This window comes from Bicyclus anynana, chromosome Z (assembly GCF_947172395.1).
Source record: "Bicyclus anynana chromosome Z, ilBicAnyn1.1, whole genome shotgun sequence".
Lineage (NCBI taxonomy): Eukaryota > Metazoa > Arthropoda > Insecta > Lepidoptera > Nymphalidae > Bicyclus > Bicyclus anynana.
In genome coordinates, this window is record NC_069110.1 from 10,116,741 (window position 1) to 10,142,353 (window position 25,613).

General features: G+C 34.7%; 1 protein-coding gene across 1 annotated transcript in view; it reads left to right on the forward strand.

Annotated features, from left to right (window-relative positions):
* The window catches only part of LOC112047923 (uncharacterized), a 34,785-nt gene that overhangs the window by 5,015 nt on the left and 4,157 nt on the right, over nt 1-25,613 (forward strand). Inside the window, exons 2-6 of the mRNA XM_024085230.2 lie at nt 18,889-18,980; nt 22,128-22,322; nt 23,055-23,162; nt 23,792-23,893; nt 25,269-25,401. Coding sequence (XP_023940998.2) covers nt 18,889-18,980; nt 22,128-22,322; nt 23,055-23,162; nt 23,792-23,893; nt 25,269-25,401 — 630 coding nt within the window. The remainder of the gene's footprint in view (nt 1-18,888; nt 18,981-22,127; nt 22,323-23,054; nt 23,163-23,791; nt 23,894-25,268; nt 25,402-25,613) is intronic.

Here is a 25,613-nt window from a genome sequence, read left to right on the forward strand (position 1 = left end):
AAATATTTTATTTTTCTGTTTTTAGTGCTCGTAACACAATGAACTAAAAGCGAACACAGTACGGGTAATTTGGCGGTTATTCTAATTTAAGCACAAAGTTACTGAACCGATATTCTTAAATTAAATGGGACTAATCTGGAACTATACTCTTTACTACAAATAAAGAATTTTTAAAATTAAATAAGTAATTACGAAGTTATAAGGTAACAAACATTAAAAAAAGTCGGTCAAAAACCACTCTGTTTGCCAATTTCGGACACCTGCTTTGCTTTAAGAACATTTGTTGGTACGAGTAAATCACGACTCAATAGCTGAACGGCACAGATTATGTATTCTCTCCTAGGCTACGTTTTATCCGAAATTTCCACAGGTGTGGAATTTACGCATGAAACAGCTGTGTGAACAACTAGTCTATACTAATAGGTATTATAAAGAGTATAGTAAATTTGTGGTATTGTATGAGGTAATAATTGAAACGATTTTAAAAATTCTTCTACCACTAGATAGCCACGTTATCATAGGCTATATTTTATTCCAGTTTTCTCTCGGGGACGGAAACTTTCAGGGCGTCAGTTAGTTTCTTACAAAAAAATATATTTGTAAGAAATACACACAGTCATCTTTGTGGAACTAGAAGTCGCGGCTCGCGTGAGGCCTTGACGCCACGTGACAACGGCGCCTTCGAGTGAGTTTTCAGGGTCAAAATTTACACCATTACGAATGATACCTTTGTAAACAAAACATTAAGCATGCCACTTTAATTGTTCATGACAATGAGCACAGTGCAATTATCAATGTTTTCCTTTTTAGGACTTTCCTGGTAAAATAGATCTGATGCATAACGCCATTCACTTACGATCAAGTGCTGCCAAGTTTGACTTGCCAAGTCAACTTCATTGTGAGTGGCTGGCAGAATTCTTTCAAGTGTTTGACTGTTTCATCCAAAACTATTTGACCCGGTGGACATCTAGGACAATGCTCTTTCTACAAATTTTTTATTTGTTTGTTATGTTGTCTGTTTCCTTGTTTTGTGGTGTACCTACAAATAAAGTGTTTAAATAAAAGTAAATAAATAATATAACCGTGATAGCCTAGTGGATATGACCTCTGCCTTCGATTCCGGAGGGTCCGGGGCATGCACCTCCAATTTTTCAGTTGTGTGCACTTTAAGAAATTAAATATCTCGTGTCTCAAACGGTGAAGGAAAACATCGTGAGGAAACCTGCATACCATAGAATTCTTTTAATTCTCTGCGTGTGTCAAGTCTGCCAATCCGCATTGGGCCAACGTGATGGACTATTAACCTAACCCCTCTCATTCTGAGAGGAGACTCGAGCTCATCAGTGACCCGAATATGGGTTGATAACGACGACGACGAAATAAACAATGTAGGATTCTAATGGTGACAGATTTTTTATAATCGATACAGTAGTTAGCCTATTCAATGCAAATAAACAAACAAACAATCAAATCTTTCCTCTTTTATATTATTAATATTAATATAGATAATTAAAACATAATTCTTTTTGTAATAACACAAAATTATTTAGTTATGTATTTGGAAGCAGAAAGCAATTACGTAATTATTGGATGTAATAATATCATCTACAATTTCCATTTAAGTAGGCTGCTTTATAAAAGGTTCATCTGGCTAATTAATTCTGAACAGTGTAAAGCTAATTAATCATAATTATCCATTACTAGCCTCCGGCCCGCAATTTTGCCCGCGGGCGCTGTTGCACTGCATTTTGGTATTTTGCTACCTTTATTTTAGACAATTGATACAAATATTTCACCTTTTTAAAATATCTTTTTAACTATATTCACATTTAAAATATTAAATAACGTGTCTCAAACGGTGAAGGAAAACATCGTGAAACTTGCATACCTAAGAATTTTTTGAATTCTCTGTGTGTAAAGTCTACAAATCCGCATTGGGCCAGCGAATGGGCCAGCTGGATAGATTTATCTAGTTCAAAAAAAACATACAGACAAATCCATTAAAATGTCTTTGCTTTGTTAATTAGAAATACACGAACAAACAAACACTTTCCCATTTACGAGTATAATAATAGTAGGTATGATTTGAAAAATAAATTATTCATGATAAAGAAAGAACTATTTTAATTGTGTAATCCATTACCTTTCATTTCGCTTTATAATTAGGCTAGGCTAGGCCGAGTAGGCCTTGGTTAAGAAACAGGAAAACCCTAGTGAAAGTAATTTATAAGAAAAAGTATTTAATTGCACCGCAATTATCTTCTTAGACAAATATCGGAATTATTTAAGTCCCTACTATATTATTCACTTTGTTAGGTAGGCTTGGAGTTTCTCTGCGTGATCGAATCAGAAATGAAGAGATCCGCAGGAGAACCAAAGTCACTCATAGCTTCAGTCACAAATCACTTATTTTTTTTTTATTTTCTTTTTTTTATTTTTTTTTACAACTTTTTTATTTATTTCTTTTTTTTATTTTTTTTTTTTATTTTTTTTTTAAATTGGTCCAGTAGTTTTGGAGCCACCAAACAAAAAGTCAAATCCAGGTAGGGTTCTATAATTTTTTTTTTTAATATTGGTTTAGATGAGATAAAAATTATCCGTATTCCATTACGAGTAACATAATATGTTTGTTTAAATAGCGTGACCGCCTAGTGTATCCTTGTACTTGATCAAGTCAATGTTAAGAAGGATAATATTTCAGTGCAATAAATGCATATAACACAAAACACACCAAAAACCAATCAATTTAACCAGGGTTTCTCAAAGTGGGGTACGCGAACCCCTAGGGGTTCGCCATTCGACGGCAGGGGGTTTGCGACAAAATTTACGTAATGGTGGCTTGATAACTGATACCGTATCAGAATTAACGTTAAAAATGTCCAAAATTACTCCTAGCATTGAATCCATTTGCGACAAGAAACAAGCATACCCATCACATTAATATTACAAAGACACAGGTAATTTAAGTGTTAACTTTAATTCAAATAAAAACCTTATTTTATTCAATAGTCAATTTTATTTTTTTCTTTGAAGGGGGGGTCATTTGTTAGTAAGGGGTTCGCTGTCACTTGGCGCGTTTGGAACCCTCGTAACTTCAATTTTAAGTTTTCGAATGATTATCACCATTATCTTAAGTTTAATATTATTACCTGACGTTTCGAAAGTGCTTGTAAACTAAGCCTATTGGAAATAAATGAATGTGACTTTGACTTTGACTTGGAAATTTTAACAGAAGTTCGTGGAGCCAAAAGTTTGAGAAACCCTGGATTAAACAATCGAAACCGGTACAATATATTTCTTGGCCTAGACCGTGAAAACAGTCGACATGCGACGTAACTTGAATGTCCGAGACTTGTTAAGTGGCACGCAATGACGCAAGGTTCAATATCAAACTCTTACAGAGTTTCTTTTGGAAATCTTCAGATGTTGTTGGTAGGGTAAGAAATAATATACAAATAATATCCTAGCAGATCCAGGTTACAGCATAGTGCCCATTACCGTGGGAATACGGGGATTAAATATAGCCTGTGTTGTTCGCTGATAACGTAGCTATGCATTAGTGAAAGAAATATTTTTCAAATTTCTGTTTTACGACGTATAGTTATGATAAATTACAGCTCTCCAGTACGTTAATAATCATACCGCGGACAGAAAGACGGACAGGAAATTATAAGGGGTTCCTTGTTGACTACGGAACCCTAAAAAGTGTTAAAAAACTGCTCCATATAGATCGATAGTGTTACACGTGTACACTTAACGAGTCTTGACCTAGACCATGAATAGAGTCGACGTGCTGTGTATACGTAATTCGAATGTAAGCGTTGAATTGGTAAATAACTAGCGATATTCCCGCGTCTTCGTCCGCGACTAAATCGGTGTGAACTTTTAGTGTATTTTATAGAACACTAGCGGACTCGGTGTAAACGGTGACAATTTTTGAAGATAAAATGAGTATAGTCCTTAAAATGGAGACGCGCGGAGAGCGTCAGCCAAATTCGAGAGAACGGCTGACAACAAAGCGACAAGGTATCTTTCTTCTTAGAGTGCATCTCCATTACTGAAGGTCGGCGGTCAGCTTTCTAAACTTTTCCTTGTCCATGGCCAGGCGGAAAAGTTCTTCGACGGTCTTTATGCCAGTCCACACCCTTATATTTCGTAGCCAGGACTTCTTTCTTATTCCTACACTTCTTTTGCCTGCAATCTTGCCCATCATGATGGTTTGAAGCAAACGGTATCTTTCGTGTCGCAAAGGTATCTTTACACGAACCATTTGAGGCCACTTTTGTCTACTCTTAAAACCACTATTCTGGCTGGTGGGAGGCTCCGGCCGTGGCTAGTTACCACCCTACCGGCAAAGACGTACCGCCAAGCGATTTAGCGGTACGATACCGTGTAGAAACCGACAGGGGTGTGGATTTTCATCCTTCTCCTAACAAGTTAGCCCGCTTTCATCTTAGATTGCATCATCACTAGGTGAGATTGTAGTCAAGGGCTAACTTTTAAAGAATAAAATAATAAAAAAACCACCACAATAGAACCACATTACTACTAACTACTACGACAGGTCGTATATAGAATTCGGATCATCATCATCATTATCAACCCATATTCTGCTCACTGCTGAGCTCGAGTCTCCTCTCAGAATGAGAGAAGTAAGGATAATAGTATACCACGTTGGTCCAATGCGGATTGACGAACTTCACGCAGAGAATTAAGGAAATTCTCAGGTATGCAGGTTTCCTCACGATCCCTTCACGGATAAGAATTATGAATTCTAAGTAGATATTTAATTTCCTGATGCTTTCATAGTAACTATTAAATTATGTTTAATAGTACTTTCACTCATATTAGATGTACATTGCGGTTTTACCTGCATAATATATGCCATTCTCGTGAGACTGTTAGGATTAAAGGATATAAAGCTATTCCAGGCTAAGTGTTTCTGTGAATAATTTTATCACCCGTTTGGGAGTTAAAAATTAGCTAAAATGTTGTATTGAACCCGAAAAATCCGACTTTGTTATAATTATATAAATTAAAGTCTTTATATTCAAATAAGTTGTAAGTAAATATAATTATAAAAATAATTGTAATTATTTATATTTTTATTACTACCTAATTGTATAAAATTTATGTAATAATTAATAATTCATTCACTACTATTCTATTTTAGCGTGTAGGTACTGCATAATGAGATATTGTATCCTGGATGGAGGCGGATATAATAAACTTTATTCTGCTTAAGAATTATTTTCAAGAAGCCAGTACGAGATACTAATATTTATACAATTATATACTAATATCCCTATTGTACATTATACAATGTACAGGATACTCGTAGTTTATTATAAACTACCAAGTATAAAATAGTAGTATTGCGTAATAATATAGTAGGTATACTATAGCTATATATACCTAAACCTTCCTCATGAATCACTACTTGACGAAAACCGCAGGTGAATTCTTTTAGTAGTTTTTGAATATATCGTGAACAGACAAACAGATAGACGGAGGATTTGTTTTATAATATGGAACAATGATTTTGTACTATTAGAAATGGCACTGCCGCGTCGAAACTGAGGCGAATAAAGTCACTCAATTGGCTTAATTTCAACGATTTTATAATATTAGATATGTTACGTGCATACAAAAATACCGTAAAGTGATCTGAATTTAGCTACTCTGAGCTCACATTTTTGTGTTTGCTAACATTATATGTTTATGTATGTGTATAATTTTTACACTTCCAGAACACATAACTTTGCATTGTAGACAATATTTAGGTATTGTTTGTATAACTAACTTTCCTTGTTTACATTGCGACTAAATGAAATTAAGACAATTAGCGTTTGTTCGCCTCAATTTTGACGCACTAGTGACATATCAAATAGTATAAAGTCTTTGCCTAATTTAATTTAATCGCATAGTAACTAAACAATGGAAGTTATATATGCGTAATTATATCTAAATATTGTCTACAATGCCGAGTGGTGTGTTCATGGAATGTAAAAACTACATAGATATACATATATCTATACTAATATTATAAAGCTGAAGAGTTTGTTTGTTGGTTCGATTGAACGCGCTAATCTCCGGAACTACTGGTCCGATTTGAAAAATTCTTTCAGTGTTAGATATATATATTATCCCCGTCTTCCTACGGAAAAGGGAATCACGTGGGTGAAAGCGCGCGGCGTGAGTTAGTATTAAATATAAATTGTAATTAAATTCAAAATTATGCATGTGTGTGTCAAGAGGAGTTGAGTTTGGAACACTTTTTGCGATGATTTTGTAGTCACGTAACGTATCTAATAGTACAAAATCACTGGTATAGAAACATAAGCTAAATAAGCTAGTAACTAAGTAGTTCTCTAAGCTTGCATAATCTGTACGTCTAATACCCACTCGTATCTTCACGAATTCAAATTGCAGTGGAGATCGATCTGTTAACAAGCATCTGAGATTGGTTTCAATTCCGGCTAGATACGAGTAGATTATTAATTTTGAACGTTGAATTTGGAATTGATGAGAATACTGATTGATACGGTCATATTGTTACAAATTTCTCGATTATAGGTGGTATAAATATTCATTATTTATGTTATCGTATCAGTGTTGGTAAAAATAAGAGGGTATTTGATGACTTGAGCTCAGTTGTTTGTTAGGCAGCGTAGACACCGTCACGCTGCCAGTCACGTTAGTAATTGCCTAATGCCTCATAATGAAGTTTCTGATTAAAAACCGATTTATCCTGGCGATAGTAAATGGTGCAGATCCTATCTAAATACCTATCTACGTTTATGCATAATTAAAAGCAATCACTAAAGGATGCTCAGAACCTTATATGTGTTAGCTTGTGAATTAATTATTTGTTTTATCTCACTTTTATCTAGCTGCCTTGTCAGTCCAGTGGTTAGCCCGTGTATTTTTTTTTCACGAGGTCCTGGGTTCACATCCTGGAGTGAGTTATGAGGTACTGAGTCCTTATGTCTTCTAAGAAAGGAGCTGACCGAAATTGGGCTCACTTTTCAGAAATGAGAAATGTACTTAAAATCTTGTATATTTTACTAGATTACTCCTAGAATCTTAGACGAAATAATATTCGCCAACAGGGAAAATAAGCTGATTTCATTATTTTCACACCGATCGTAGTGATTTATATATCCTCTTTCACTGATTGTCAGTTGACTTTGCAAGCGCGGGCTGTCAATGTCAAATTAATTTTTATTATATTTTATTTCTAAAATGAAGTATGTCGAGCCATCATCTCACCCTTCAGGCTTATTCACTATATTTGACATAAGCTACTCGTAGTTAACTTGCGAAATTGAGATTCTATGTAACAAATGTCATCTGGTGCTTACTGGTGGTATTCATACAGTATGTAGATGACATTTTGTTATTTGATTTGATGTTTATTTTAATAGGTTGATAATAAAAAAATAGTGAATAGGCCAGCTGGTTCATAAGCGAACGTACTGAATTGATACAATATTTTTGATATTAATTAAAATATTAAGAATTGTTTAAAAATTTGCATTCCTTGTTACCTACCACGACACAATAACTTACAGTAATTAAATATGTCCTACCTACAGCCTCGGCCTTTTTATTATATAGTATAAAAAAAAAACAAACGAGTATCTATATTTCTGCATTGCATCCAGTTACATTAAGTTAAGACAGTTCAAGGATTTTTGAAAAATGTAAAATAATATAAAGGTATTTTGTAAAAAAAACATTGCATAAACAGTTGAGTTTTAACTTACAAAGTGATTTTTGCCTCCATGGTGCAGTGGTTTTCCAAGACGGAGGTCCTGAATTCGAACCCCAACTGGGCCGATTGAGGTTTTGTTTAATATATTATATTTTAGTATTTTGTTAATACTATACTAACATTTTTAAAGAGGAAAAATTTCCGAAATTACTAGACTACCTTGAAACTTGTTTTCATTTATAGGAAGCTACGTTATTAACTAGTAACAATGGTTATATTTTATGTCCGTATTCCCACGGGTACGGGAACTATTCGCATGACACCGCGTGACCCGAGTACTAGTGAGTCTGCTAGTAGATAGAGTACGGGCCTACAATATACTAATATTATAAAGCTGAAGAGTTTGTTTGTTTCATTGAACGCGCTAATCTCAGGAACTACTGGTCTGATTTGAAAAATTATTTCAGTGTTAGATAGCCCATTCATCGAGGAAGGCTATATATCATCCCTGTAACCTAAGGGAACGGGAACCACGCGGGTGAAACCGCGCGGCGTCAGCTAGTATTAGATATTATCAGAATGAAATGTATTTACCTAACCCGTTTTGTCGCTACTGCGCGGAAATGAAAGGCATTCAATAACTACTATAATACTTGCATTGCGAAATATACACTATAAATATAATACACATTTGGCCAATGCATACATTGTTTTAATCATATAATAGTAATTGTCTACTGTATGAGGAAAACCGCACGTGTAACATACAAAGTTGAACAGAATTTTGTATAACTCTTTTTTTTTTTAATGTCTTCACACTAATATTATAATGGCGAAAGTTAGTGTGAAAGTGTGTAAGTATGTTTGTTCCTCTTTTAAGCTGCGGCTACTGAAGTGATTTGGCTAAAATTTGGAATAAAAATAGATTTTACTCTGGATTAGCACATAACCCTTCATCCCGGAAAAATCCATGGTTTCCGCGGGATCTATGAAAAACTTAATTCCACGAGGACGAAATCGCGGGCGTCCGTTAGTAATTACATAATATTACACAGTATGTCGTAGTGAATAGCAAATTCTCCGATATCAATTTTATTTTTACGACAAAAAATAATGTTGAATAATATCAAAATCGGTTAAGCGGCTTATCTGTAAAAAATATTATCAAACGAACAAACTTCCACATTTATTATATTAGTCCGGATGGTTGTAGCGGATGACAAGCCTGCTAGTTAGCAAGTGCGATTTGCGAAGTAATATGCAAACAGCATAATTGAGTGTTTAATATAAAATCGTTTGAGGTCATTCTATTTTTGAAACTATTCTAATTTCGTCTATTTTTAGCCATCTAGGTACAATGGAATAATTAGCAATAACTATTTGATACATTTTAAATACAACAGCCAATTGTGATTTGAACTTGAATTATAAACAAATTATAATAATTCACTGTTTTAAAACTAACAATAGTTAATTAAATTATTTTTTTTATTTCTTTTTTGTCTTGGTTATCTATTTGAAAATACTATACAGTCGCATGTATATTAGTTCTTAGAATGTTTCATTAAATCTTCCTTGTCATTGAACACTTTTATTCGAAAGACAACAAGACATAAAACGAATTTGGTTTTATGTTAAAATAAATCAACAGTACAGTTCAAATACAAATTAGGGTTACCATATTAGGGTTACAGAACAATTATTGTACAAGCTAGGATTAACGTAATGCGTTTTTATGTATAAGAAAAATAGGGACGACAGTTAATACTAGTTGGTAATTATTTATTTTTAAGAGGGTAGGTGAGGAACCTGTGATTGTAGACTGTTACTTATCCTGTTGTTGCAAAAGCAAAATATTTTATACGGATCTCCTAAACCAGACTTTAGACTTTCTGACATCGCGCATGGGGGGAGGACTGAGGTAGATCATTCCAGCACTTGGTGGCAGCGTATTTAAAACTACCCTGAATCGCAGCCAATACGCATTGGGCAAGCGTGGTGGACTATTAGTCTAACCCCTCTCATTTTGAGGAGACTCGTGCTCACCAGTGAGCTGAATATGGGTTGATGATGATGAATCGCAGCATTGATAATTACGCATCGAATTCGCATTACGAATCGATATAGAGTAAAAGTTATCACCCTTATCCTAATCGCCAACATTCACTTTGGGACAGTGTCCTGTTTCTTAAAAGGAGATAGGCCTTACACTGTAGTGTTTAGCTTATAATAACGACTGCTTTGTTATCGCACAACATATCTTTGCTGCAGTAGGTCCCTTGTGTGGTTGTACCTTAAGACATTATTATAATCACAGATATAAGAGGTAACAAGATTTATAAAGTGCCAATTCTTTGTATTCAACCCAGCGTACCCAGGGGCGTGGCCTAAATGGCTGTTTAATATTTAGTGAAAAATTAAATATGTCATTTTACTTTAAAGTTAAATATTATTTATTCCTTTTGTCACAGAACAAAACAAGACTGCTAATACATGCGCGGACACGCTTGCGATGTTCCGCACACCCAGGTGTACGCGGGCCACGCCCCCTTGCTACTTCTATTGCTAAAAGGGTTAGCTTTTAGCGTTGTCTGTTCTGTGATTATAATCTAGATGCCCGCACTTACTTAACGTCATATTCAGATTATTGCGGCTACACGCAAAAACCACAGAACAGGTATTGCTAGGCTTTTAGCAATTTATAGCCTAATATGAAATCTTAGACATGTTAAATTTGATATCGTTCATTGGAACCGAAGATTTCGTGCAGACTATAGGGTCGTAGCAATCGTATATATTTAAATTGAGATAATAATTTAGAAAATGTGCTGTTTTAATCACGTATTGAATATTCGCTCCTAGACGAAGCTACTCTTATTAAAAACATTTCAATAAATCTTGTTACTGTTTGATTTATTTAAAATAATACGAGATATTAATTATCTAAAATATAAAAATGAATCGCAAAATGTGTTGGTAAGCGCATTACTCAAAAACGCCTGGACCAATTTGGCCAATTCTTTTTTCAAAATGTTCGTTGAAGTTTTAGGATGGTTTTTAGGCGGGAAAAAATTAAAAAGACTAAAAAAACAATTTCTCCCATACAAAAGATTCGTAATAATTTTAATTTTAATTTGTATAGGGTAGGGGTAGGGTAGGGTAGACGTAGGGTGGGTGTAGGGTTGGAGTAGGGTAGGTAAGGGTATAGAAGAAGTGCACAAAAGTCAAAGCGAAGCTTGACCGGATCCGCTAGTTATTAATATAATTGACGAAACATTAAAGAACCGCGATATAGAGAAGCTCGCGATCAAGGATGCCGTCAAAATAAAAAAATAAAATAAAATAAAATGAAAGTTATTGTTAAAGATCATGACATTATAAGGAGTGATTTTTAAATAAATGTCAAAAACAATTCCAATTACAATGAGTAGGTATGTATCTTGAAATTTTTAATCTTTAAATGTTTCCTTAAAACGCCTCACAAGATTTCAGTGCAAGTTTTGTGATTAAAAATCAAAATTGAACTAAAACTATCGTGTATATTAGATTTCAATATCATATCATAATATATAGTATAACGAATATATTATCTAAATACTCGCAAAAACTACGATCTAGCAGGTATAATAAAGATTGCATAGTAATATTACATTGAAATGTTCTTGAACAGATGTGTTATATTATCAAATCGAAAATTTGTGCGAAGTCGCGGCCAACCACTAATATGGTATGCAATTATTATTGTAATATGTACCGGCGTAATAGCTTACTGTGGTTACTACGATTTGTCACGATCATAAAAAACTTCACCTATACCACATATAATATAAGTAGTTTTATATAACAACATAATATAAAATAATTATCCTGGGGATTCCACTATTTTATACGCGTCGATGCTAATTTTCGCCTTTAAAAAGTTTAATTAGAATTTGAACTTTAACTTTAACTATTAATTAGCAACCGTCAAAAAACTGCTGGTTAGTAACTAACAACTTTTAATAACCTCGTTATTGATACAAGTTGGGAGGAGGGTAGTTTATCAAAAGTTGTTACTAACCAGATGTTTATTTTACTGTTAATTAATTTATAGTTATACAACTGAACAGCCACAATTTCCTACAATTACGTGGTACATTATCTCGTTCCGTCGCTTATATGTTTTTATTTCCTTGTAACTCAGTTAGCTACCAGAATTAAGAGTTTTCGTAAATAAAAAAGTTGATCGTCTCATCGAGATGGAGTTACTCACGAAAAATTAACTTGTTAATAATCAGTTGTACAAAATGTTCTACGGATCCCTGACTGTTATTTTTATGGGATGTCAAAAATAAAATTTCACTAAAAACGAACTTGCCATGGCAATGAGCTATGTCACATCGCTGTAAATTTTACAGAACGCAAAGGTTGATCAGATATTAAATTGGTCAACATACGAGTATAAATCCGTTTCAAAAAAAGACATATATTTGATTAAAAATATGTTATTTTAAACAAAATGTAATTTTTTTATTTAAATGTGGTATTCATTTATGTTTAATATAGAGATCATGTAAATATGGTGCAGAGATTTCTAAAATCAACTTAATTGACAGGCTACCCCTTTCCTCAGTGGACATCTTGATAATATGGAGCTACCAGTAAATTCAGACCTGTCAATTTTGTTAAGATTAGAGGTTTGCAAATAAGCTTTATTGTCACCGTAGCTGTTTAAAATGTTAAATCATGGTTTAAAATTTATTTATTCACAATTCAATTTCTCTCGTCTATGGGGGCGTGATGTCATTGTAAATAACATTGAGCACTCTTTTGTACTTTTTGAATAATGTATAAATTATGCATATTAAAATATATAAAAGAACAAAGTATTATATTAACCTATAAATGTACTAACGAATACTATGCAGGAAATGTACGTTAATATTTCCGAGACTACAGTGGCGTAATTATAGGGTGACAGTACGTGCCCCTGGTTCGGTTAAACTTTTAATCACAAAACAGCTAAAATCTCTTTATGTAAATTTAATTACTAGCGGACGCCCGCGACGATGTATTGCATACATATAAACCATCCTCTTCAATCACTCTATTAAAAAAAACCGCTTTAAAATCCGTTGCGTAGTCTTAAAGATTTAAGCATACATAGGGACAGAGAAAGCGACTTTGTTTTATTTGCCATGGGTCTAAGATGACATAGTTACGCCACTGCATGAAGTTCATTTTCATTATTATTAATATACATTATTAATAATATAAACTTAAAGGTGCTACAGGTACAACCAATTGTGTAAGCGATTTTGTCACTATGTCGTGCTGTATACAATATTAGGTCTATATCACCCAACACACCAAGTTCGCGAGTCCCTTTGGGACTTTGTTTGACTTTGATTGATATGATAATGATAATGAAGACGATCGTAACTGAAGGAATGTGATATTTATTTACATTAACAGTATGCTTCCGTCCGAATAGTTTTTCTTTTCTTTCGGCCACGGTAGCCAATCTCATGCAAAGATTAACCATGTACGCAGGATATATAGTACACAAGTGTGTGCGCAAGCACAGGTGCACTATCGTTTCACTCACTCTCGTAGACAAAAGACCAGACGCAGGACCGACGGCTTTACAGGCTCCCCGAGGCACAAGGATGTACCAACACCGCCAACTTCCCAACTCTAGGCTAATAAGAAAAACCCCAAAGACGTATTTTTTTGTTGACCGGACCCAGGATTCGAACCCTGGACCTCATTGTCCGTAGCAGAACCAGCTTACCACGGATTTCATGACTACAATAGACCGTAACGTTATAATAGACGTTTGTAACGCATGACGCATGATGCGTTTGTGTAGCTTGGTGTTAAATATTATAACTCCCACCAAAAACCATTTGATATATTCATAATTCAATTTAAACTCAAATTTATACAAAGTCCAATTTAAATAAATACAAAGTATAAAGTCCTTATCTTTAAAAAACTGTTCACACGGTCATAATCCTCATTTCTTGCAATTGTTATGTTATTTTTAAGTAAATATTTTACGATTTATGATACGATTGTAATGATATTCTTTTTTAATGTTACCGTAATATGTATGTATAAACACATTCCTTTCAGTCGTGTAATACCAATTCGATGATCTTTAATCTTTTAGTTATCAGATTGAATAATCATCATCATCATCATTATCAACCCATATTCTGCTCACTGCTGAGCTCGAGTCTCTTCTCAGAATGAGAAGGGTTAGGCAAAATTGGCATTGGATTGGCAGACTTCACACACGCAGAGATTTAAGAAAATTCTCAGGTATGTAGGTTTCCTCACGATGTTTATCCTTCACCGTTTGAGACACGTGATATTTAATTTCTTAAAATGCACATAACTGAAAAGTTGGAGGTAGCATGCGCCGGACCGGATTCGAATCTACACCCTCCGGAATCAGAGGCAGAGGTCATATCCACAGGGCTATCACGGCTATTAACTAAGCTCTATTGAATGTTACCTGTAAACAAAGGTATTGAATAATACCTGTAAACAAAGGCTTCGTGCCTATTCTCAGTTTGGGGTGATTAATATTCCTGGGAAATATGACCATTTCCCACAAACTAGCGATTTAGCAATCATATCACGCATAGGGCGGGATATTAGTTTGCGGAAGTAGATGATGTATCAGCAATGAATGTACGTACTTAAAATAAAAATCGACTTGATAATGAAATTAGAAACTGTTATAGCCCGGTAATTTAAAAAAAAAACAATTTCACTTTCCAAAAATCATAATGTAAATGTTGGAATAATATTGATAATTGCATTTTTTTATATAAAAGCCGTGAGGATATAATCTCTTCTTCCAATTGCGGATGGTATAGGTTCGAATCAGGTCCGGGGCATGCACCTCCCAACTTATCAGTTGTATGCATTTAAAGAAAAAAAAATCGTCAGGAAACCTGAGATTTGTTTTAATTCTCTACGTCTGTGAAGTCTGCCAATCTGCATTGGAATGGGTGGTGGACTATTGCTCTAACCCCTCTCATTCTAAGAGGAGACTCGTGCTCAGCAGTGAGCCTACTATGGGTTAATGATAATGATGACGATGATTTTTTTAGAAAAAAAATATAATAGATTATTTTTCAATTTCAGTCTCTACTTTCAAAAACCAAAGACTATTTTTAAAACTCTTTAACACCTAGGTAAATATGGTTTTTTGGTTTCGCAGTGAAACTAGGTTTGATAGGATTACTATTTTATCCAACCTCCGAAATGAGATCGGGAAGCATACAATATACTAGTGTTAGTTGAAAAAGAATACAAAAATAACTTAATAGCTTTACAAATCATGCCCACATGGTTTGGTGGCAAGAAGCAAAATTAAACTAATTTAATTTTCATGAATATCTAGTGTCGATAAACGTTCACACCTTAAGCCCACCAACCCGCATAACAACAGCGTGGTAGGTCTTGGCTCTATATCCCCTCTCCTATAAGGATTAAGGCCTAGATCTGTGGATGGTTAAAATAGAATAATACTCTAAAATAATAAATAAAGTCTAATAAATAATTGCTCGGCAACTTAAAGAGACCACACGAAACTGCATCCCGAGCTAAGATCAAGCAAAAAAACCGTACTCAAAATTCACCGAAATAGGACCCTACAATTTCCTTTATCCGGGTAACTGTGTTATTGTACCTTCTTCTAAGCAAAAGTTACATCATTGAGAGATTCCAAACGCAAAGTATCCTCGATTGTGGTTAGAACAATCTGCCAAGCCGTAAGGTCTATATTATACACCGAGATTTATCAACACAGCGCAGTGCCAATCGTGACTCTGCCGAGAGACGGCAAATAGTGTGCTAAATTAAAAAATTAAGGCTTAAACCGACCTTGACAACGAAATGAAGGAACTTAATGGTAAGTGTTAGGTTCCTGGACATAAATACTTTAATGTCGAATAATTTGAACGATGTTTATTATTTACCAATTAAGCATTTTTGTAATTAACAAAATCCTAAAGCTAAAGCTAATAATGTAAAGTGTAAAAAAAAAAACAATGTTTCTTTTTTTATTACTACGCGAATATACTACTTGCTTAATAACGTTGCATGATCGGTAACAATTGACAATGACATTCGCCAGTAAACGTAAAATATTTATGTAAACATTGTCGTTTGTTTATCGGCTGTCTATAAAATCAATACATATAAGTACAATTGAAGACTAAGTGTGAGTGATTACAAAATAACTGTGTTTTCTCATAAGCTTATTTACATGTTTATTTATTTATTTGGACCACCAAAAAATACAAATGGAATTAAATTGTCTTAGATACTAGGGTAATACAAAACATATAATTTTACTTACAGGTAGCCACATCGTGCATAAAGGATAGGTCGTACTAAAAATTAAAATTAACAGTTGAAAAAATAAAAAATTAAGTTACATAAATTTGCGTTACTTTAAAATGAAGCAAAAAGGAAATTGTTCAATTTAAAACTTAATACTAATATTCATAATATTAATCATAATTAGGTTACAAACACAAATTTAAATTAAAGAAACTAAAAACTTAAATATAACATATGTAAGAAAATCAAATGAAGAAGACTATTATTGTAGGGCGTATTATTGAACAGAGCCCTACTTTGTTTTAGATTTGAAGTTATGTATCTTGTCACAGAAGATATCGATGGACTTATCTTTCTTGGATAGTTCTCTGTAGAGTCGGCATAGTCTGGGTATTATGGAGTGGTGACCGAGGTTAATGTTAATTAAACACAATCGAACTTTCTTAAAAGGTCGCTCCGTCTGTCTGTCTGTCTAGGATAATCTCTGTAACGGTTCGTAAATCTTTTAGAAGAGGTTATTGAGTAATATATATGTTAACTTTAATCCTGGAAAAAATCACGGTTCAAATCGGTCTGTGAAAATCTATTATATAATATAGGCTGTTTATACTTCGAATTTTAAATTTTACCTCTATACATATTCATAGTTAATGTAGTCCACCTGTTCTAAAACTGTTTGGTTTCTGGGTCATCTGCTTCTTCCGTCAACTAATGTTGTCCCCATTTAGCAGGCCAATTTTAGCATTAATCATTTGAAAATACGAACCAACATTGTATAAATGCACTTACACGAAATCTGAAAGAAAACAGTCTTTGCCATGTAATCACACTTATTTATAAGCAAGTCGTGATAAGCATAAAATCGTATTCTTAAAACATTAAGGCATAATATTGTCTGCTTCTAGTGCTGGCAATTTCGTAAACAATCGTTTTTATTTTGCCCTTTCTCTATTAGATATTTTTTTATCATGTAATTAGTGTAACTATGTTGTTCCACGCTAATCTATAACTATACCTACCTACCTATAATTCATTTAAAATGAAGCCTCTTCCTGTTATATAAAGCCTATATTATCTTTAGCCAATAGCCATACATATATTATAAAAGTTAATCTCAGTTTGCATGTTAGTTACGAATTCATGCCTAAGCCACCAAACCAATTCTGAAATTTCTTACACTAATTAAAAACTACATTATCAGCTAATATCAAAAGCTTTATTTTATCGACTTATTGTGACGCAAGAACAGGAACTACACGCATAAAACCGGGGGCGTCCGCTAGTCTTAAACAAATCTCATTACAGGTGCTTTTAAAATTTTTGTCTGATATCTTATACTACAATTATTAATTCCAGTCAGTAAAAAAAATTTAATTAAAAAATACAACCGACTTCAAAATCACAAAAATGTTTCTACTAAACTAAAAAGTGAAAATAACATCGTATGTGCTACCTTCCGATCAGTATGAAGACGGTACCAAGTTAGTGCTGCGTTAATTAAAATCCTGAATCTTTATGGTTTAAACGGCTTAAATTATCACAGCACTAACTTGGTACCGTCTTCAAACAAAAAAAAATTCAAATCTGTTCAGGTGCCTCTTCGAGTAATCGGTGAAAATACATAAAAAAATGTAGCTAATTGATAACCTCCCTCTTTTATTATTTTTTTTTATTGATAACCTCCTCCTTTTTTAAGTCGGTTAATGACAAGTGCAATTGTCAGTGAAATATCATTTTACTGACTGGAATTTATAATCGTACTAAGTGTATTCGTTTATCTGAGATTATCCGAATATCACTTATAGATCACCCATTGAAGTGGTAGATTAAACTAAACTTGGATAAAGCTTAATTTGTTTTATTGACATCTGCAAGAAAAAAATGTTATGGTAAAATATAAATTTATACCATTATAAATTATACCCATTGCCATCTATTCCAAGGAAAAACATCGTGAGCAAACCTGCATGCCTGAGTACTTTCTTAATTCTCTATGTGAAGTCTGCCAATTCGCATTGGGCTAACGTAGTGGACTATTAGCCTAACCATTCTACGAGTAAGAAGAGGCTCGAGCCCAACAGTGAGCTGAATTGGTTGTTAATGATGATGATTATACCCTAAGGAAACAGCTAATAATATTTCATAATATTGTAATTATATCGTTTGAAATAATGTCGAGTGCCCGCGATTATGTTTGCTTTATCGTATTTAGTTACGAGGTTATCAAAGCCGTCAAATGCATGAACCTTTGATTTTAGCATTTTAAGCGCATAATAATTATTAACTTCATCACTATCAACCCAAATCGGTTCACTGCTGAGCACGAGTCTAATCTCAGAATGAGAGCGGCTGGCCTAATGCGGATTTTCACACACGCAGAGAATTAAAAAAATTCTTTGGTATGCAGGTTTCCTTTCCTTCACCGTTCGAGACACGTTATATTTAATTTCTCAAAATGCACACTACTGAAAAGTTGGAAGTGCTCCGGACTTGGACTTGGACTGGTTGTTTGTTTGTTCTCATGAACTACTGGTCCGATTTGAAAAAATATTTCAGTGTTAGATAGCCCATTTATCGAGGAAGGCTACATATTATCCCCGTACTTCTACGGGAACGGGAACCACGCGGGTGAAACCGCGCGGCGTCAGCTATAATATTATACTAAAGATAATGGTGATAATAATTATTGGAAAACTTAAAAATATAGTTACGAGGGTTCCAAACGCGCCTTGGTCCGAGAAGAGCCCACAACAAACTCAGCCAGTTTTATCCTAAAATAGAAAAAAAATTACAAAACACTGCTAATACTACTTTCTTTCTATTTTAAGGAACTGTAATATGTGAAAAACCGCTGGGTAGGCGACGAGCAGTGCCCGTGATTTACGTCCAAGGATCTCATTACGATGTCGGATATGACGTGGTAAGTAAATTATAATATTAATTTAATATGTTACTTTAAAACTCAGAAGACATTAGTCTTTATAATTGTATATAAAATATAATTGCTCAACACTATCATTACTTGCGAATTTGTAAATTGCATTTGCGAATATTATATTATTAAACTTGAAATACCTCATATTTGGAATCCGGTGAATTATCCTGTGCATAGCAAATGAGCAAATCGTAGTAAAGTGCAACCTAATAGTTGAAACTAGTTTTCATATTATATGTATATAATTCGTTAAAATATTCTTAATTATGCGGGGAGTATTGTTAAAACTGATTACTATCAAGTTAATTTTATATGAGTAGCTTCATCTTGATGAGACGCTTAACTTTTCTATTTAAAGTACCCTCTTCCCAAAATGTATCAATAACAAGGTCATTAATAATTTTTACTAACAACTTAACGACCACATTGTCCTATAAATTGCGTGTTATCTCGTTCCTACGCTCAGAATTTTTTGTTACCTAGTAATCCTATTAACCAAAATCATAAATTATCGTAAACGTACGTTCAGCGTCTCATCAAGATGAAGCTACTCACATATAATAGGGATGATGACTGTTTTTTAAATTATATATAAATTAGGAGTATGCTAATAGTAAATGAATTTTGTAAAAGTAGCAGGGTATCTGCGATCATTACTTTTGGAACTACAGGGATTTAAAGAGTCAGATTTGCGGCGCTGCCGCGGATCCCTGAAAAACGCCCCATACAAAATGGTACGATTTAATGACGTCGTAGGTGCATAATGATCGTTAGATTTGTATGGGCGTACGAACAAAATTGCCAATATCTTTGTTAATTGTGCGTTTATGTTTATAGTTCATGTATTAGAAAATGTTACATTGAATGTAATGAACCTAAAACTGTATAAATTTTCATTTAATTACGATAAAAGATTTTTGATAGATTTTGAAATATTATAATCTTATTTATTTTGCAAATATCCAGACTATCTTTGCTTTTTATGTATGAATTAGTTAAGAATGACCTTATTTACCCGAATATATCATAAAAATCAATATATTCAAACCTAGTCATCATCCCCATGAACTTGATAATAACCAATTGTAAAAATGCTCACCGGATCCTGGATTATAAGGGAATTTATACCTTTTACCCATTACACTGATGTGGGTACCTACGCGGAACGGGTGAAGAGGTTAATGTTTTCTTACGTTACGTTTGCGAGGGCCTTCGGTATGCAATACAATTAAAAAGGGGACAGGGAGGGCGGGTGGATTTCACCCTCAACTATCCGCTACTTTATACTTATATACCGTGACAATTATTGTGAAGAACACGTGTACATTCATTCTTGAGTTAAGTCTTAAATAACAAAAAACGAAAAATCAAACAAAGCATAAGTTTTAATAACGAAACTCCAAGGTTTTTTATTTTCTTGGTTGTTATAATGGTGGTTGGTGGTTATTAATGGTGGTTATAATATTACTTAAGTTAAGGGCTAAGCCCCTACAATAGTTAAACGTACCTTATTTCATGAAAGTTTATAGTTAGTCAAACCATGCTCCTACTTAGCTTAGCGATAACCCTTCGTAAAATACTGTTAAAGATAAAAACACTTTAAGAGTCTTTAGCTAAGTGTTTCACTAAGATAAGAGTCTGGCGACTGGACATGATTCCGCATGACATCTGAAGGGATATCGTGAGGAAGTATAAATACTTATTTGTTATTACGGCGGCAACAAAATTGTTTATTACGGCGAGTGCGCGTACAAGCGAAGGATTCTAAGATTTTACCACGAACGAGGTAAAGAAATTAAAAAAAAAATGTATCCTCAGCGCCGCGAGGAATACAAGGGCGTGGAATATAAATTAATTTGCGGTAATGCGCAACACAAAACGTCTCATTTCACTACAGCGAGGAAAATTAAGAATTCTCAATTTGACAATACATGCCCAATTCAAACAAAAGTCATTAATTTCAGGTACCTAGGTTTAGTTTAATATGCAATTTTGACTATTTGTAAGGACTCTACCACCTTGTAATATCTCGCATAAAATATCCCAGACTATCTTTCTAATAAATTTCTATACCCATAAAAAGGTTATTTATTTAAAAAAATCATATTCAAGTTGATAAATTAAGTTTTCAATGTCTAGTCGGATTTTTAGTTCTTAAGTCGTTCTCATTGAAACTTATTGAGGAAACTGGAACTGCAGAACGAGTGGACTGCATTATGACGCTACAAGGCACCTTTTTTCGGTGGACGCGGTTCCTGTTAAGTCGTGCTTAGTGGTTAGCCTTTGTAGCATTCATCATGAGGTTCTAGGTTCTAGTCCTAGGCTAATAATGCTACGGTCTTCTTATTACCAAGAATTTCTCGAGCAAAACCTCCACTCATAGGCTTCTCTATACCTATTATTAAGGTTAAGTGGTGCCCTGTGTTACATCCAGTCCAGGTCAGCCGAACCCGAACTTTTGAGATCTGGTAGTATCACATCACATCCACTGCAGGACAAAGGCTTTTTTAGGAATTTGCAAACATCACGATCCTGAATCCACCTGGTGAGGGGTCGTTCAACACTGTTTATTTTGCAAGTGCGGGACACGCCATTCCAGCACCTTGGAACCCCAACGTCCATCGGTTCTGCGAACTATGTGCTCAGCCATTGCCACTTAATGCTTCGCGACTCGTTTATTTATATAGCCATTACAGTCTGCTAACCCGCATTGGTTCCGATTAATAACATCCATAATGTCGTCTAGGGCGTGTGCCTTTTGACTGCCATTAAAAATATATTGATCATGGTGAAAACGTTAATCATAATAGACAGATAATTCAATTTATTTCGTTATCAACCCATATTCGGCTCACTGCTGAGCTTCGAGTCTCCTCTTAGAATGAGAGGCATTAGGCCAATAGTCCACCACGCTGACCCAATGCGGATTGGCAGACTTCACACACGCAGAGAATTAAGAAAATTCTCTGGTATGCAGGTTTCCTCACGATGTTTCCCTTCACCGTTTGAGACACATGATATTTAATTTCTTAAAATGCATACAACTGAAAAGTTGGAGGTGCATGCTCCTGGCCGGATTCGAACACTCTCCGGAATCGGAGGCAATTTATTTACATTTATATTAATTTTCAGGGTCGTACATTCTCGTCCATCATTAAAAACTTCATTGCCACGTATGAAAACCTGAGGGACTTCGAGAAGGAGTACAAGACAGATGCAGGGCGCGATGCATATGATAAGACACTTGCCAACATGAAGCAACGTTTTCCGTATTACATCAAGGAGATTCAGGGCGTCGCTGACGGTGCCAACGTGCCATTCCAATCGGTCAGTTGTATTTTTAACTAATATCCTACTTGGTATATTAGATCGTGAGATCCTGACTCTTAGGACAGGCTATAATATTTCATAGCCTGTCGTAGGAACCAGGATTACACGATCGAGTTTTCTTCCTTCCGAGAAATTCTCCATACTAGCTCAGAGTTGGGAAGCTGGTGGTGTTACAGCCCCGTGCTTCGGAGAACGATGGCAAACTTTACTTGTTTTCCAAGACACAGGGCTGTGTCCCATCTATCTGTCACACACGCTGACAGATGTTCACTTTCTTTATTTCATCTACTTCTTCTTCCATGGCGCAGTAGATTTACAAGGCGAAGGTCCTGGGTCCTGGGTCCGTCAAGAGTAAACAGAAGCACTTTAGCTTTGGATCAGCGTGGGCATTTGACTCCAAGATCTCTCCCTTCCGTAGAAAAAGGTCTGTTCCTGTGGGTCTTCAAAAATAGGCTAATAATTATGATGATGCAGGATATCCAATTGTGGTCTGATTTTAATCAAAATTTGGGGAAACTTTGCTACACGCACGGAGTTGCTACATTATAACTTAGAAAACGTACTAAACTCAGGGTGAAGTAAAAAGTAAGTTTAATAAACGGGCATTAATCAGAGGTTTAATTAATTTTAATTGCGCCTATTTTAATTTTAGATACTGAACTTGGGATCCAATGATACTCAGTTTACATAAATAAATTATTTTCTATTATACGATCTATTGTTTTTCAGCTTTTCCTCTTGCAAATGGACGATATTATCGGAACAATCAACGATAATCATGTACCGAGGAACGATACCGGTGGCTGCAGTTCTCTGGCAATTAAAACTCCAAAAAGCGTTAGTATTTTCAGTAGTTTTCAGTCAGATCTGTTATTTTAGTTATGTAAAATATATAAAATACTAGCGATCGCCCGCGACTTCGTCCGCGTGGAAACCAATGAAAACTTTCAACCCCTATTTCACCACTTTAGGGCTTGAACTTTAAAAATTCTTGAATATTTCGGATCTTTTATCGAATTTTTAAAACTGTAACTCTAAAAATGAACGACTGTCCATAGAAACTTTCAACCCCTATTTCAGCCCCTTCTATTTTTATTTTAGGGTCAAAAAGTACCCTATGATCGGTTCAGCCGTGAAAAGATAACATGCAGACAAACAGACTTACTTTTGCATTTATAATATATTAGTATAGATTATGTTTTTGGAATTCCGTGGATTGATTCTGTCAATCCCGTGGTATAGCTCTTTCAATAGATAATTATCAGCTGATCTCTAGCAGATATCTAGAAGAACTCGTCCGAATCTGCTTGATGAATTTGATGAAGTTTTACAGTATACAGTAGGTCTCGGAATAAATTTGATTAGGGTTGCTTTTTATACCCTTAGGTGATCCACCCCAAGAATTTATTAAGTGTTAGGCTTCAGCGTTGGCTACTTATTTTTATAATATTTAACATTTGTTTTAGGCCGTTTTGGGTCACACTGAAGACGCATTTAGCGAAACACTAAATCATTTCTACATAATGTCTGCACATATAATACCGACCCCAGAAGACAAGGAAAGAGGGGTAAGTTTGACTGATAGTACTATAGGTATACAGTAATAGTACATTATGATATAAGTGCGGTAAGTTGAAAATTACAGCCAAGGCGATATTGCAGCTCGAGTCAAAGGCGAGAGCTGTAGTAAAGAAGCAGAGCCTGTAATTATTAAAGCTCCCGTATGTCATACGACGTTTTATAACACATTTGCGAGGAAACACACTTTGAACACACTTTCTGAAAATTATTTAGCATCTTCGTTTTCCTTATGATGACATTTTGATACACTTGTCATTTTTGCACAGATAACGAACTGCGCACACCAGCGTTTGTTTATTTTTTAGATAAATGCACCAAAACCATCCGGTATTACTAATAAAGTAAATTAATATTTTTGTGTTTCTGATACAGATAAATGGTTGACATTTATTGTCAAAATTTTTAAAATTAAAAAATGAGCACTTTTTATATAAAACCACTTTGCCAAGATTTAAAAAAGTACCATATCAGTTTTAGACGGACGATAAAGATTTTATATGACATTACGGCACATGTGTAATGAGATACATTACGATATTGAAATTGGTGAAATAAGCGTTTCTTTACGAGCAAATGTGTTATAAAGTAAATAACTATGCAGTTAACAATGCAATCGCCAAAATAAAAAGCTTATTTTTTATATTTTCTTTGGGATTGCATTGTCCTCATGTCCTCAGTCACTTAACAGGTGCTCTACACACTGTTTTTAAAATATTGCATAGCTTTTATCGCGGGCTTAGAGCGCGGCGACCGAATCAAGAAATTCCGTAACGAAAACAAACCTAACACCTTCACTCCGACCGGCACAGCGGTGCGGCGTTGAAAGCCGTGCATCGTCTAACGTCGTTTCAGTTCCGCAGACTTAGGCACAGTGTTTGTGTTTGTGCGACTAGACATGTGTGTAGACTAGCTGCAAATAAAGTATGATGAAAAATGCTATGCAATATCTATACCGCGGCAGACCCCGAGAGCCACACGTATTTTTTAATGTTCCTATAAACCAAATCGCTCACAAGAAATACTTATAATAATAATAATAATAATAATATTAATAGCCTTTTTATTTCCATAAAGAATAATGTTACAAATAATGTGCATGCAATAACAAAATGAATTTACAAAAGATGATTTTTTTTTCTTTTCATTATGGACTCCTCTAGGGGTGAATGCCTCCTCCATTTCGCCCCATGTCTGTCTTTCCTTTGCTTTAGTAATCCAATTTTCACCGGCTTTTCTTATTACTTCATCAACCCATTTCTCTTTTGGTCTACCTCTTTTCCTTTTGTATGATGGTCCGTACCATGTAGTTACTCTCTTTACACACACAAGAAATACTTATTATTAAAATATTTGTAATTTTAGGCAGTCGAAGAGAGATTTGCGTCACTTTGCTACGCAGGTAATATGCCAGGATATACCATGGGATACAACGGCAATGGTTTAGTGTTTTCAATCAACACTCTCAGTCCCTTAACCCTGAAGCCTGGAAATACACGTGAGTATGGTTCTAATGTTTCTAAATTTAAAAAAAAAACATACATACAGCCGAACGTAGAACCTCCTCCTTTTTGGAAGTCGATTAACAATGTGCGGTCGGGTGGCTGCCATCAGCTGACCTATTACACTAATTTAGTCTTAACTCTCTCAACTGACAAATGTCATCTACCTACTGTATGATATACTGTTAGTGAATTGGTCTGCAGAACG